Source organism: Cetorhinus maximus, chromosome 10 (assembly GCF_964194155.1).
Source record: "Cetorhinus maximus chromosome 10, sCetMax3.hap1.1, whole genome shotgun sequence".
In the NCBI taxonomy this organism is placed as follows: domain Eukaryota; kingdom Metazoa; phylum Chordata; class Chondrichthyes; order Lamniformes; family Cetorhinidae; genus Cetorhinus; species Cetorhinus maximus.
In genome coordinates this window covers 28952638-28968468 of record NC_135888.1, presented here as the reverse complement: position 1 = coordinate 28968468, position 15831 = coordinate 28952638, and the positions used below count along the sequence as shown (strand labels likewise).

Sequence of the window (15831 nt, the reverse complement as noted above, 5' to 3'; positions counted from 1 at the left end):
GTTCGAGGTTAACATTCCGAAATGTGCTTTCCAAAATGCAAAAAAAAAACTTTGAAAACATGGGCGACACTTAATTTGATTAATATTTTGAAAAAAAAAATTGCAGCAATATAATTTTTTTTAAAATGGGGGTTGGTATTACAGTACAGCAGCGAAACCCTGAGGAATAAACAGAGATGGAACTCTCCCAAAGCTTCAGGACGATTTAAATCGTCTGCTTCCTATTAGCGTTGGGGGGATCAGTGTTATTTGGAACGGAAACATAACGCCTGGATGGATGCTTCCAGAATATTTCGTCCAGTCCATGGTCTATTGTGCTCTTTAATATTCACCGTTCCAATAAATATTACACATCATTCGGTTACTGTTTGGTTTGGATGGTATAAGACCGCTCTGACATAAACAAGAATTATTTGGACATTGCAAGTGTCCAAATCCCACCCCCCCCACCCCCCCTCCTCCTCCCTGGTGCAGGCTCCTCCCCAGCTCATCCTGTCAATATCATTGGAGCTGAAATGAACAAAACCTGAAATCTACATCATTTGTAATTTAACGATTCCGCTTCTCTCTCTCTCTCTCTCTGTCCCCTCCGGTGTTCGATCATTTTATATCCTCTCCGTTTTAGTATTCATGGGCGAGGCAGCGGCGGCGGCGCCGCTGAGTTAAAATCGTAGAGCAAGGGGTCGCGGGGAGCTCGATAATAAATACACGGAGGAATTGGCTCTCGCTCGTGACGTGGTTCCTTTTATATCCCTCTCCCTGCAGTCAGCTGATTGGAAAAGGACTGAGAGCGAGTGGAAGACATCATGGCACCGATCGGGCTTAAAGCGGTCGTTGGAGAAAGTAAGAGCGTTTCGCACTTTCGCTTTAGATTAGAAAAGAAATGTTAAATGGATGTTAAACAGTGAGTGCTGTAACCGCAAAGGGAGTGTATTTGCTGCCGGTTGCATTGTTCGCTCGTGTGACCCGTGTAGACAAGTCGTGCCCAATGCAGATGCACGAAGGGATGAGATTATGGGATGGGTTTTAGATACTGTCTTATGGTTGATTCTAGCGAACAGCAGGCAATCTGAACCAAGCCTGTAAACGATGCTGCTCGGGTTGTGATGATATTCTGGCTTCTCTCCGCTCCAGTGAAGCATTTTCTCGTCATTCATTGTAAAGCAGTGGGTGGTGCACAATGTGTCTTTGACAATAGGCTGGGTACGTCATGTGTAATCCTCTCCAAGTATGTTTGCCCCCTTGAGGGGCTGCTGTCCGTGTGTGTGTGTGTGTGTGTGTGGCAATTGCGAATGGGGCTGAGGTCCGAGCACGTCTTTTTCTGCAGTGCAGTGTGAATCACAGGAGATGTGTGAGAGGGGCAGTGTGTGTGCTCCTGGCGCCGTGTACTCTCGCTGTCAGCTCCTTGTGATAGCAACGCCCACCTCCTAGAATAAAATGTCTGCGCATTGGGAGCAGTTTGAAATAGTAAATCGCCGAGCTGGACCGAAATAGAGGCAAAGGTAGACTGTCACAGTGCACAGAAAGATCCCAGCCCTGCCCTGTGAGCTGACCGTTCTTCTCGAGACAACACCCAGATGATTTACACACTTTTTTTCTCTCTCTAAATGACCTGTCGATATGAAGCCACATTCGGCAGTGCAGCAGATTGTAACACGGCAGACAGAGAGAGAGAGAGAGGCTGTTCGCCCTATCTACCCTCCCACCTATCGATTCTTTGATTTCTGTCTCACCAGCTCTCTCTTGCCCTCCTGTCCGGACCTACTGTTTCGTTCTCCAGAAGCAAGCCTGGCCCCTGAAATGATGTGGGCGCGGGATTATGGTTTTTCCCTTGTGAAAGGGAATCCGATGAGCCACAGGAATCGTGGTGTTTACTCTGGAGCTTTGAATGAGATACCTGGCATTTTCGGGTGCTCCGTGTGTGTCCGGAGGGTAGGGGTGGGATTTATATTACCCCTCAAGGTTTGAGTGGTGCTGCAAATAGTATTGCACGTTTGTTAAATTTGAACTTTCATCTGGAACTATAAAAGGTTCATTTGCAACCAGGAAACTATAAGGAAACTATAATTCCTCAAAGGCACCTATCTGCACATATGGCCCTTAACACTATTACAATAAGATTAAACACTTTGCTACCGGTGTATTGGGTCAACATCTGACTCCTTCTCTGAGCTGTACTTTGTCTGATTATCACATTTCATTCATATCCCAGCGAGAGTGACACCGGTTCCCGTTCCACAATGATTCTCAGCGTTTTAAGTTGTACTTAAGCTCCAGCGTATATCATTTTTTTTTACAAAATGGTGATTATCTAATTTGTTCCGCTGTGTCTGAGCAAAACACTTATTAAATGCACAGCATGACAGCAAAACTGGACTTTGTCTTTGATTTAGAAGTTGCTTGGGATAGTCTTCAAGCAACTTCATTAAAACGATTCCAACGAAGCTCCCAGTTAAATTCCAAGCTTTAGGTACTTGGGGTGGCCAGAAAAAAATCGCACATTCTGGCTTTTTGCATAATTTGTCTCGCGTTTCTATTTTCAGTCTTTACAGAGTAAGGATCAGTGAAAACCCAAATATACTTCTTATCGCCACGATAGTGCGAGCTGGGAAATTTAAAATTCCACGAGAAAAAGTCTAGGAGCTGGCAGGTTGTATTTATAGCTCCATACTTGGAACAACATGAAAGTTTGATTTTAAATCAGAATTTAAACACTTGATATTGACTGAATGCCATTCTCAATGATTGAAATGTAATAATTATTGGCGATTTTGCCTCTGTGCGTTTTTTTTGACAGCTTTCATTTGTGGAACTTTAATCATTACAGATGTGACGATTCATAATATGTCACTCATTCAGAAATTACATTTTCCACACTGACTATCAAGTATTTCACTCTAACTTGAGAGACTCGAGGTTGTGGATTCAATATCCATTCTAAGATTTGAACTGAGTTCAACCATCCATTTACCTGTTCAGGTAGACGCTAAAGGTCGCATGGCACTATCTAAAGTGCTCTGGCCAACCTACTCTTATTGCTCAACCATCCTACTAAAATAGATGAACTGGTGATTCATTTAGTTGCTATTGGTGGGATGTGTGCAATTTGACTGCATTGCCCTACACAGTGGCACTTGGAAAGTGATTTGTGTGCACTGCTAAGAGGCATGATAAGGGGCATGCCTTAGTTTTATTTGGCAAACATGCCACAGCTATAAATCAAAAGCCTTAGCAAAACTGGAGTCAATGGGAATCAGGGGGAAACCTTTCCGCTGGTTGGAGTCATACCTAGCACAAAGGAAGATGGTTGTGGTTGTTGGAGGTCAGTCATCTCAGCTCCAAGAGTTCCTCAGGGTAGTGTCCTAGACCGAACCATCTTCAGCTGCTTCAGACTTTCTCTCCATCATAAGGTCAGAAGTGGGGATGCTCACTGATGAATGCAAAATGTTCAGCACCATTTGCAACTCCTGAGATACTGAAGCAGTCCATGTCCAAATGCAGCAAGACCTTGACAATATCCAGGCTTGGGCTGACAAATGGCAAGTAACATTAGTTCCACACAGGTGCCAGGCAATGACCTTGTCTAACAAGAGAGAATTTAACCATTGACCCTTGATATTCAATGTCATCACTATCGCTGAATCCCCACTATCAACATCCTGGGGGTTACCATTGACCAGGACTGAACTGGACTAGCCATATAAATACTGTGGCTACAAGAGCAGGTCAGAGGCTCAGAATCCTGCATTGAGTAACTCACCTTCTGACTCCCCAAAGCCTGTCCACCATCTACAAGGCACATGTCAGGAATATGATGGAATACTGTCCACTTGCCTGGATGAGTGCAGCTCCAACAGCACTCAAGAAGCTTGACACCATCCAGGACAAAGCAGCCCACTTGATTGGCACCACATCCACAAACATTCATTCCCTCCATCACTGACGCACAGCGGCATCTACGGGATGCACTGCAAGAACTCACTAAGCCTCCTTAGACAGTACCTTCCAAACCCATGACCACTACCATCAAGAAAGACAAGGAGAGCAAACGCACAGGAACACCACCACCTGGAAGTTCCCCTCCAAGATACTCACCATCCTGGCTTGGAAATATATCGCCATTCCTTCGCTGTCACTGGGTCAAAATCCTGCAACTCCCTCCCTAACAGCACTGTGGGTGTACCTACATCACATTGGACTGCAGTGGTTCAAGAAGGCAGCTCACCACCACCTTCTCAAGGGCAATTAGGGATGAGCAAAAAATGCTGGACACTCACATCCCATAAATGAATTAAAAAAAGCTGGAGGGATTGTGAATTCTATAGCTAGTTACACTGTTTGAGAACCCTGATGTGGGATCTGATGGAAAGAGAAGAAAAGCTGTAAAATTAAGCTTTCTTTTTTGAAGTGAAGGCAATGGCTCATGAGCTTACATTTATGTGGGCCTCCCATATAACCCTATTGTCAATGGCACTCAAATCTACATTATTTCTAGAGGGATAGAATTAAAAAGAAAGCAAGTTATGTTAAACTGTTTCCAACCTTGGTTAGATCACATGTAGAATGCTGCATACATTTGTGGTTGCAATGTTATAAAAATAATATAGAGGAACTACGGAGGGTGCAGAGAAGATTTACAAGGATGATACCAGAAATGTGTGGGTATACATATCAGGAAAGGATTGACAGGCTGGGTCTCATTGCTCTTGAGAAAAGAAAGCTGAGGGGTGACTGAATAGAGCTCTTTAAAATTGATTGAGTGGATACAGAAAGAATGTTTGTCTTGCGGTGAACAACATAACTAGAGGCCATCAGTATAAGATAGTTGCTAAGAAATCTAGTAGAGAATTCAGAAGAAACTGCTTCTTTATCCAAAGAGGGGTAAGAATGTAAACTTGCTACCACAAGGAGTGGTTACGAATATACGAATTAGGAGCAGGAGTGGGCCACTCGGCTCCTCAAGCCTGCTCTGCCATTCAATAAGTTCATGGCTGATGAAGCCAATAGTATAGATGCATTTAAAGGGAAACTAGACAAACATATGAGAGAGTGAGAGGGAATAGATGGTTATGATGGTAGATTTAAATGAAGAAAGATGGGAGGAGGCTTGATTGAAGCAGAAACACTAGCATGGAAGTGACCATAATGTGATAGAATTTACCCTGCAATTTGAGAGGAAAAAGCTGGTATCAGATGTAACGGTATTACAGTTGAATAAAGGCAACTACAGAGGCATGAGGGAGGAGCTGGCCAGAATTGACTGGGAGATGAGCCTAGCAGGAAAAACAGTGGAACAGCAATGGCAGGACTTTCTGGGAGTAATTTGGGAGACACAGCAAAAATTCATCCCTAGGAAGAAGAAGCATACTAAAGGGAGGACGAGGCAACCATGGCTGACAAGGGAAGTCAGGGACAGCATAAAAGCTAAAGAGAAAGCATACAATGCAGCGAAGAGCAGTGGGAAACTAGGGGATTGGGAAGCCTACAAAGACCAACAGAGGACAACTAAAAAAGAAATAAGGAGGGAGAAGATTAAATATGAGGGTAAACTAGCCAGTAAAATAAAAGAAGATAGCAAGAGTTATTTTAGATATATAAAGGGTAAGAGAGAGGCAAAAGTGGACATTGGGCCGCTGGAAAATGACGCTGGAGAAGTAGTGGTGGGGAACAAAGAAATGGCGGAGGAACTGAATAGGTACTTTGCGTCAGTCTTCACAGTGGAAGACATGAGTGACATCCCCAAAGTTCAAGAGAGTCGGGGGGGCAGAGGTGAGTATGGTGGCCATTACCAAGGAGAAGGTGCTAGGAAAACTGAAAGGTCTGAAGGTGGATAAATCACCTGGACCAGATGGATTACACCCCAGAGTTCTGAAGGAGATAGCTGAAGAGATAGTGGAGGCGTTAGTGGTGATCTTTCAGGAATCACTGGAGCCAGGGAGGGTCCCAGAGGACTGGAAAATCACTAATGTAACCCCCCTGTTTAAGAAGGGAGTGAGTCAAAAGACGGGAAATTACAGGCCAATTAGCCTGACCTCGGTCGTTGGTAAGATTTTAGAGTCCATTATTAAGGATGAGATTTCAGAATACTTGGAAGTGCATGGTAAAATCGGGCAAAGTCAGCATGGTTTCATCAAGGGGAGGTCGTGCCTGGCAAATCTGTTAGAATTCTTTGAGGAGGTAACGAGTAGGTTAGACAAAGGAGAGCCAATGGATGTTACCTACTTGGACTTCCAGAAGGCCTTTGACAAGGTGCCGCACAGGAGGCTGCTCAGTAAAATAAGAGCCCATGGTGTTAGAGGCAAGGTACTAGCATGGATAGAAGATTGGCTGTCTGGCAGGAGGCAGAGAGTGGGGATGGCGGCCGGTGACTAGTGTAGTTCCGCAGGGGTCAGTGTTGGGACCACAACTTTTCACTTTATACATTAATGATCTAGATGAAGGAACAGAGGGCATCCTGGCTAAGTTTGCAGATGATACAAAGATAGGTGGAGGGACAGGTAGTATTGAGGAGACGGGGAGGCTGCAGAAGGATTTGGACAGGTTAGGAGAATGGGCAAAGAAGTGGCAGATGGAATACAACGTGGGGAAGTGTGAGGTCATGCACTTTGGTAGGAAGAATAGAGGCATAGACTATTTTCTATATGGGGAGAGAATTCAGAAATCTGGAGTGCAAAGGGACTTGGGAGTCCTAGTCCAGGATTGTCTTAAGGTTAACTTGCAGGTTGACGCAGTAGTTAGGAAGGCAAATGCAATGTTGGCATTTATTTCGAGAGGACTAGAATATAAAAGCAGGGATGTGCTGCTGAGGCTTTATAAGGCTCTGGTCAGACCACATTTAGAATATTGTGAGCAATTTTGGGCCCCGTATCTCAGGAAGGATGTGCTGGCCCTGGAGAGGGTCCAGTGGAGGTTCATGAGAATGATCCCAGGAATGAAAGGCTTAACATATGAGGAACGTTTGAGGACTCTGGGTCTATACTGGATGGAGTTTAGAAGGATGAGGAGGGATCTGATTGAAACTTACAGAATACTGAGAGGCCTGGATAGAGTGGACGTGGGGAAGATGTTTCCATTAGTAGGAGAGACTAGGACCCGAGGGCACAGCCTCAGAGTAGAGGGAAGACCTTTTGGAACGGAGATGAGGAGAAACTTCTTTAGCCAGAGAGTGGTGAATCTATGGAATTCATTGCCACAGAAGGCTGTGGAGGCCAGGGCATTGAGTGTATTTAAGACCGAGATAGATAGGTTCTTGATTGGCAAGGGGATCAAAGGTTATGGGGAGAAGGCGGGAGAATGGGGTTGAGAAACTTATCAGCCATGACTGAATGGCGGAGCAGACTCGATGGGCCGAATGGCCTAATTTCTGCTCCTATGTCTTATGGTCATGGACTGTTTGGGCTGAAAGGTCTGGTTCAGTGCTATAAAAATAATCAACAAGTACTCTCCTTTGCTCTTTGTTTTGTAAAGAGTCTGAAATAGAATCCAAGCTTCTTAGAAAAGGTTTGCATAAGGACAGAGAGTAGAATTTGATCAGATAATTTTACCCTTGTTATCCTGAATATCAGTCAGGATGGAAAGTGCAGTCAGTAATGGTGTGCAGTAGCCCATATGTTCCCTCTGTAAAGAAACCAAGAGTTGAGGAGTCATGTAGTGCCAACTGTGGGTGTATGTTGGGACTGAGTTGATACTGCAACTTTTAGCTGATGCTATTCTGTGATTTCCTAAAGTATTTGAATTATTGGAAATGACATTTCCCATTAGCACTAGGTTCAGTATGTGCTAGCTTACATGCCAGTTGTTTTAACGAAAGTCAGAGGATCCTACCAACTCAGTTGAAAGCATGAGGGTTTTCCGAGGCTAGCTGTTAACTCGTTCAGTGTGGATCTACTTTAAAGGATGTGTTTTCCTGTAACATAATCTATAAAGAGATATTCCATAGATCTCAACATTTATAGTGAGTGTATTTCTGACTGGGAATTTTCAAAAAATTATTTGTAGCGGCAGTGTTGGTATCTTGCACAACACTGTGGAGGGTTAGGGCAGGGGTTTATTCTCAATTTTCTATTCTTAGTCACACCGCAGGACCTAATTTTGTAAACCGAGGGGCTATACATCTTGGCTGCGAGGGAGAGAAAAATCAGTGGCATCAATATTGGGCATTGGGCAACTCCTGGGTTACTGATGGCAAGGACCAGATTGTCTGCTTGCCTGGATGATCGGAAAGTGATAAAGAATGTGAGAGGTCTCCATGAAATGTGAAGAAAATAGTATAAATTGGGAATTCAAACTGGGATTGTTTTATAAAATATGTGTGCTTATCGAAAGTTGCAGTATTCTTATTTCTTTTATTCCCTGTTGTAAATTCCCTATACCAAACACCACTCGCGGGCTACTGTTGATGACGCTCTTACCGTTAGCCAGTAGGAGGTGTATGAGTTGATCTTTCCTTGCAGTGAAGAAGCACCTGGCCCCTCCAACACCATCAATGGAAATTGGGAAGTATTTATTGGTGACTGGGGGGGAAGGGGGTAAATATCCTGGAGCCAGTGGATGCAGCATGAAGTAGTTCCAACACAGAACATCACTGCTTCAAGGGAGTAATTCAAAAAAATAGAACCAGTGGAACAAAATATCATCGACAGAAAGCTAAATCAGGTGAACCTGCTACAAAATAAGGATAAAAATATGATGAAGGAATGGAGAGATAGGGATCGAAGACTGGAACATAATTAGCAACATTGACTCAAAGCCCCACATCACACATTGAACTGTATTTTCCTTTTATGTGTAAAGATAAAGAAACATTGTTTTACTAGAATCTCACAATAAACCAGTGACAGTTTAACAAAATAATTTTTCACTGATTTTTATGTGGGAATCACAGTGCATGTATCGCAAATTGCATTGTTTCAATGCTTAACATAACATAACACTAGCTGTTTCTGGTTTCTGAGGACACTGGTGCTGTGGGGAGAAGGAAGCAAGCTGTGGAATGCTGCAAGAGAAATATTACAGTCACTGAATACTTACTTTATATCAAATTGTGTAACAATTAAAAAGTAATGAATTAATTTTTTAAACCACTTTACCTGTCAAAAGGTTAAATCCTAATTAGTTTTGCTAACCCTAGAGGATTGTCCTTGAGTCTCCAGGAATCAATCACCTGGACACTCCCAGGAGAACAATCATAGGCACATTAATTTAAAAAAAAAAAAATTCTTTGAACACTTTTGTTTATTGGAGAAATAGAGGATGTTTGATGGGACAGGGCAGCAGGAGATGGGTAACCATGTGATCAAGCTTCCCTGCCACTTGCCATTTCAACACTCTACCCTGCTCTGATGCCCACATGTCCGTCCTTGGCTTGCTGCATTGTTCCAGTGAAGCTCAACACAAACTGGAAGAACGGCACCTTATCTTCCGACTAGGCACTTTACTTCCAGATTGAATATTGAGTTCAACAATTTTAGATCATGCACTCTCTCCTCCATCCCCACCCCCTTTCCAACACCCCCCCCTGCCTTTTTTCCAATAATTTATATAGATTTTTCTTTTCCCACACTTCCATTATTTTTAAATGCATTTCCATCCATTGTTTTATCTCTACCTTTTAGCCTTTTTTGATTCCTTCATCCCACCCCACCCCCACTAGAGCTATCTGTACCTTGCTTGTCCTGCTTTCTACTCTTAATTAGCACATTCCTTAGATAATATCACCACCTTCAACACCTCTTTGTTCTTTTGTCTGTGACATCTTTTGGTTATCTCCACCTATCACTGGCCCTCTATCCAGCTCTACTTGTCCTACCCCCTCTTAAACCAGCTTATATTTCACCTCTCTTCTATTTTTACTTAGTTCTGTTGAAGGGTCATTCGGACTTGAAACATTAACTGTGTTCCTCTCCGCAGATGCTGCCAGACCTGCTGAGTTTTTTCAGGTACTTTTGTTTTTGTTTTGGATTTCCAGCATCCGCAGTTTTTTGCTTTTATCTATGTTCAGTCAGAGCTTCGTCCCTAACTCTAACACTCGTCAATGTGTCAAGTGAGCTAGCTCTCTGGAGGCAAGCAGCAGGATCTTTAAAATCCCACCCTGTTGGAATGAAGAATTAAACTCACACCTTGTCTTTGGCCAAAGCGCAATGCCATACACCAAAGAGACATTGAAGGTAGGTTCACAACTTGAATATAAAGGCAAAACAAATTCAAAGCTAAAGCTTGGTTGTAATCACAGTACGCAAAAAAAAAAGACTACCTGCGAATTGAGATACAATAGCAAATCTGGAGCCTTGAACAGGAGTTTGTGTTGTCGATCTTTATATTAGCTCATTCAGATATCACCTCACCTGAACTACGTCTCATTGTTTCCTACATTACAACAATGTGTACTCTTCAAAACTATTTCATTGGCTGTAAAGTGCTTTGAGATGTTCAGTGGTCATGGCAAATGCTATATAACTGCAAGTATTTTTTTTCTTTTTTTTTCTTTTTTTCTTTTGTTCCTTTTTCCCCAGTTTCTCCTCAACCTGGAGCTGCATCCATCCTATTCTTCTGCCAAGCAACCACGTTTGTACTCACACAATGGTGTCACTGGGCTGTTGAACTGCATTTTACTGGAGAATTAGGTCTACATAAAACTCTTTAACCTCCTCATCTGTAATACTGAAGTGTCTGTAGGTGTGTTAACAGTTAAGACATCACAACAGGGAAAGTACTGTATGGTATAAAATAATTTTTACATAGATATATAAACTATGCATGACTACCTCAACTCCTTGTAGAAAGATGAAGAGAAATCACACATATTTAATAAACACCACTTTAATAATACCTCTTCCCTGTTTAGATTGACAGGAATTAAAGGTTCCCAATTATATTGTCAATTCTCAGGCACATTTTAAATATATAAATATATCTGTCAGTGGCTTTGCTGCAATAACCCCATGGTTGAGAACTGCTTATGCACTTGTTATGACAACTGAAAAACCTCGGCTTGGTTACACACATTGATGACTTTGGGTTACTGTGTACTTGGATGCCACCGTTTATTTTTAGCTTTGAGAAAGGCCAGCAAAACTCGCAAAACTCTTATTTATGCCACATTGAAATATACTGGAATCAAACTGTTGGTTCATTTGGATTTGGAACTCTGCTTGTTTCATCCCCAATGGTAAATGCTGTTTCTCCTACAAATGTTGAGAAAGAGATTGATGGTCAACCTGACATGAAGATACACCTCATTTACCCACTATGTGTGAAGTTATGCTATTAGATATTAGTTTAACAATGTTTGATAAATGTATGAGTCTGAAATTCCTTTCTGCAGTCTTAGCATGGAGTGTTGTTGTAATAGAAGCATTTCAAACACCTGTATTATGCTACTCTTGTGTAAGAAGCAAACAGTAAATCTCAGAAACTATCTGTTCTCCACAAGGTATATAGTTGTATTAACACATGTGCAGTACAGATCCATGTGCTACCTCTGTGCACAAATGACTGCTGCAAAAGAGGTGACCTTGTTTCCAAGGGTGAAAACATTGGCCCAGAAATTGCTGGAGCATGCATCTCGCACTGAGCGCTGTGAACTGGAATTTTTCCCTTATACTTCGGGTTGTATTATAGTTGCACCACAAATTGCTGGAAATGTGAATTGTTATCGGCAAGGTCATCGGGGTATCTGGAAACTCCTCCATTTTACACCTAGTGGTCTAATCTCCTTCACCAATGAAATTCAAGGAAAGGGAAAGAAATGGAGCAATCAAGTGAGAAGGAAGTACAACAAACTAGAGTGAAATTATTTGCAGAAAGAGAAAAGAGAGGGAATGAAATATTGGATTAAGAGAGAGAAAAAAGAAGCAAAGAAAAATATTATAAATGTAACATTTACAAAACCTCTTGGAACAAAGTGAGACTCCACAGTTTGAACCCTTCCCTTCCTGGGCCTCCAAGGTCGAGTGGCATGTCAGGACCATGAATCATGTTATTAACAGGATGCTGATGACATGAAATACCAGCCTTAAATAGCTGTGTGAGATTCATTCATATTTACGGCACAATTCCAGCAATTTCTTGACAGTCATGAGGAGGTGGATGGCAAGCTTCCGATTTTCTGAGGGTAACAGTGGAATGGCACGTATCTCCCAACATTTAGTGACAAATGAAGAAATGGAGGACTTGCATTTACATAGCATCTTTTGGCACCCCAGGTTATTCCCAAGCACTTGACAGCCAATTAAGTTCTTTTTGGTGCATAAGCCAGAATTTTGCCGGCATGCCGCTGGGACCTGACGTCGGGTGCAAATGTGTGTCCTGAGTTGGCGGCCAGCATGACCCCAGAGGTGATTTTACTTGAGGCGGCCAATCAAGAGGCCACTGCCAGGACCACCATCCAGTTAAGGATTTACCTCCAAGCAGCTGGCCCAATCACAGTGCCGGCAACTTTGCAGCCTTTGTACTACCATCGATAGGAGTGGCCACTGTTGAGGCTGCAGGGAGAAGGAGAGGCGCCCTTGCAGGTAAGCAGCAACATTTATTTCTTTGCCGGAGCCTAGCAGGTGGGTCCTGGCAATCGGAGGAGTAACCCCTCCAGCAGCAGCATTAGTGCGACGGGGACGAAGTGTGCCATGGAGTGGCCAGAAAGGAAGGTACATTTTTGGAAGCTGCTAGAAGGATGCCTCAGGGTTGTAAAATGGCCGTCAGTTGGCTTCTTAATTGGTTTAATTGGCCATCTGTCTCAGGTCGGCAGGCAGCTGAGTTGCTGCCATTCCTACTTCTGAGAATATCCCTTGGAGGCAGAAAAAACATCGGGCATCCCTCCCAATGCCTTGTCTTACGAGCTCTCCAGTCTCCCAGTCTTCCAAAGCTTGGCCATTGTCACTGTTTTAATGTAGGAAATCACCAATTGCAATATATAATGTATCTCTTCCTTGCCACAAATAATGTTACGCACTAATTATGCTAAAGTAGGGTGAACTCATCATTATTTTTCTAGTAATTTATGGGATATTATTGCATGAAATAGCTTGAGATATGCAGGAGAGATTTTTGTCCTCAGTGAGAAAAGGATTTACCTTTGCTGCTACATTATCTTGTTGTTGAACTGCAGCATGGTGACAAATTCAACAGTGAACGTTTGTCTGAACTGGCTGGGCGAAAAACAAACATTGGGAATACCTGAAAAAGACTGAGGTGGAACTGTTGGTAGTTATGTAGATCAGTCCATCAGCAGCAGGAGGTGGCTTGAGAACACGGTTCAGAAAATTATTATTTCTATTCTCAAAGTAGAAGGAGGCCAAGACTCTGGCAAATAGCTGATTAAAATAAAGTAGTATGCAAAGATGAGGACAGGCTGTGTTAATTCCTCAGCATTTTAGCTGAAGGAAAGACATTAACTCAGGGCAAACTAATTTGGCTCGGGAAGAGGTGCCAGGAGGAAGCATTAAAAGAACCAATTGGAGGAACACTTAATATTCCTAGCTACAAGGTATTCAGGAAAGGAAGGGAAGGAAAGAAAGGAGAGGGATGGCAGTATTGATCAAAGGTATCATCATCATATTGGAAAGGGATGATGTATTTGAGGACTCAAAGAGAGAATCCATTTGGTTGGGAGTAACAGAGAAGGTATTATACTGCTGGATATATACTATAGTTCACCAAATATTGTGAAGGCGATAGAGGAATAAACTTGCAGACAATTTTCAGAAAGATGCAAGAAACAGAGAGTAGTGATAATGGGGACTTCAATTATCTAAATATACTCTTGGGTAGTAACAGTATAGGGCAGAGAGGGGGAGGAATATATGAAAGATTAGATGAACAGGTAAGATAAAAGAGAATCTCAAGGATTTCTATAAACAAAGGAAGGTTGGAGCAAATTAGGGATCATAAAATAAATCTGCTTGAGGTAGGAGAGGGCATGGCTGAGGTACTGAATGAGCACCTGTTTGCTAAAGAAGAGGATAGTACTAACATCACAGCAATGAAGGAGGCAGTAGAGAATTTGGATAGGATAAAAATAAAGAGCGACAACTTAAAAGGTTAACAGTGCTCAAAGTCAAAAAGTAACCAAGTCTGAATGAAATGTATTCTAAATTATAGAGGAAAATAAGGGTGGAAATTGACATGGTTCTCATCATAATTTACCTAATCCTCCTCAAATGGGAGTAGTGCCAGACGATTAGGCAGTTGAAAATGTTACGCCCCTGTTTAAAAAAAAAGGGAGATACATAAACCCGGTAACTATGGGCCAGTCAGTCTATCATCAGTGGTAGGAAACTTTTAGAAACAATAGTCTGGGATAGAACCAATTAGCGCTTGGAAAAACATGGGTTAATAAATGAAAGCTAGCATGAATTTGTTAAAAACAAAATTATGTTCGACTAACTTGAGTTCATTGATGAAGTAACAGCGAGGATCAGTGAGTGTGATGTGGTCTGTGTGAACTTTCAGAAGGTGTTTGATAAAGTGCCACATGATAAACTTGTTAGCAAAGTTTAAGCCCATGGGATTAAAGGGGCAGTGGCAACGAGACAGAAAATAGAGAGTAGCGGTGAATGGTTGTTTTTCAGACAGGAACGAATTACAAAGTGGTCTCCGGACCACTGACCTTTTTGATGATCTGGACTTTTAGCATACAGGTCATAATTTCAAATTCAGAAACCTAGTAAACTGTAATGAGTACAGTTACAGACTTCAGGAGGACCGAGACAGACTGCTGAAATGGGCAGATACATGGTACTGATAGGTGAACAAACGAGCAAAGAGCAGGAGTAGGCCATTCTGCCCCTCGAGCCAGCTCCGCCATTCAATAAGATCGTGGTTGACCTGATGGTAACCTCACATCACCTGGACTTGATGGTTTATACCCCAGAGATCTGAAGGAGATAGCTGAAGAGATAGTGGAGGCGTTAGTGGTGATCTTTCAGGAATCACTGGAGTCAGGGAGGATCCCGGAGGACTGGAAAATCGCTAATGTAACCCCCCTGTTTAAGAAGGGAGTGAGGCAAAAGACGGGAAATTACAGGCCAATTAGCCTGACCTCGGTCGTTGGTAAGATTTTAGAGTCCATTATTAAGGATGAGATTTCAGAATACTTGGAAGTGCATGGTAAAATCGGGCAAAGTCAACATGGTTTCATCAAGGGGAGGTCATGCCTGACAAATCTGTCAGAATTCTTTGAGGAGTTAACGAGTAGGTTAGACAAAGGAGAGCCAATGGATGTTATCTACTTTGACTTCCAGAAGGCCTTTGACAAGGTGCCGCACAGGAGGCTGCTCAGTAAGATAAGAGCCCATGGTGTTAGAGGCAAGGTATTAGCATGGATAGAAGATTGGCTGTCTGGCAGAAGACAGAGAGTGGGGATAAAGGGGGTCCTTCTCAGGATGGCGGCCGGTGACTAGTGTAGTTCTGCAGGGATCAGTGTTGGGACCACAACTTTTCACTTTATACATTAATGATCTAGATGAAAGAACTGAGGGCATCCTGGCTAAGTTTGCAGATGATACAAAGATAGGTGGAGGGACAGGTAGTATTCAGGTGGCAGGGAGGCTGCAGAAGGATTTGGACAGGTTAGGAGAATGGGCAAAGAAGTGGCAGATGGAATACAATGTGGGGAAGTGTGAGGTCATGCACTTTTGTAGGAAGAATAGAGGCATAGACTATTTTCTAAATGGGGAGAGAATTCAGAAATCTGGAGTGCAAAGGGACATGGGAGTCCTAGTCCAGGATTGTCTTAAGGTTAACTTGCAGGTTGAGTCGGTAGTTAGGAAGGCAAATGCAATGTTGGCATTTATTTCGAGAGGACTAGAATATAAAAGCAGGGATGTGCTGCTGAGG

At 42.7% G+C, this 15831-nt stretch overlaps 1 protein-coding gene across 4 annotated transcripts in view; it reads left to right on the top strand.

The window, feature by feature from the left end:
* The first annotated feature begins 695 nt into the window (after nt 1-695).
* The window catches only part of stxbp1a (syntaxin binding protein 1a), a 133794-nt gene continuing 118658 nt past the window's right edge, over nt 696-15831 (top strand). For 2 of the 4 annotated variants that reach the window (XM_078550279.1, XM_078550278.1), the window contains exon 1: nt 696-843. In XM_078550279.1, coding sequence (XP_078406405.1) covers nt 807-843 — 37 coding nt within the window. In that variant the 5' untranslated portion in view covers nt 696-806. The remainder of the gene's footprint in view (nt 844-15831) is intronic. The other 2 variants (XM_078550281.1, XM_078550282.1) reach the window with 2 other exon arrangements.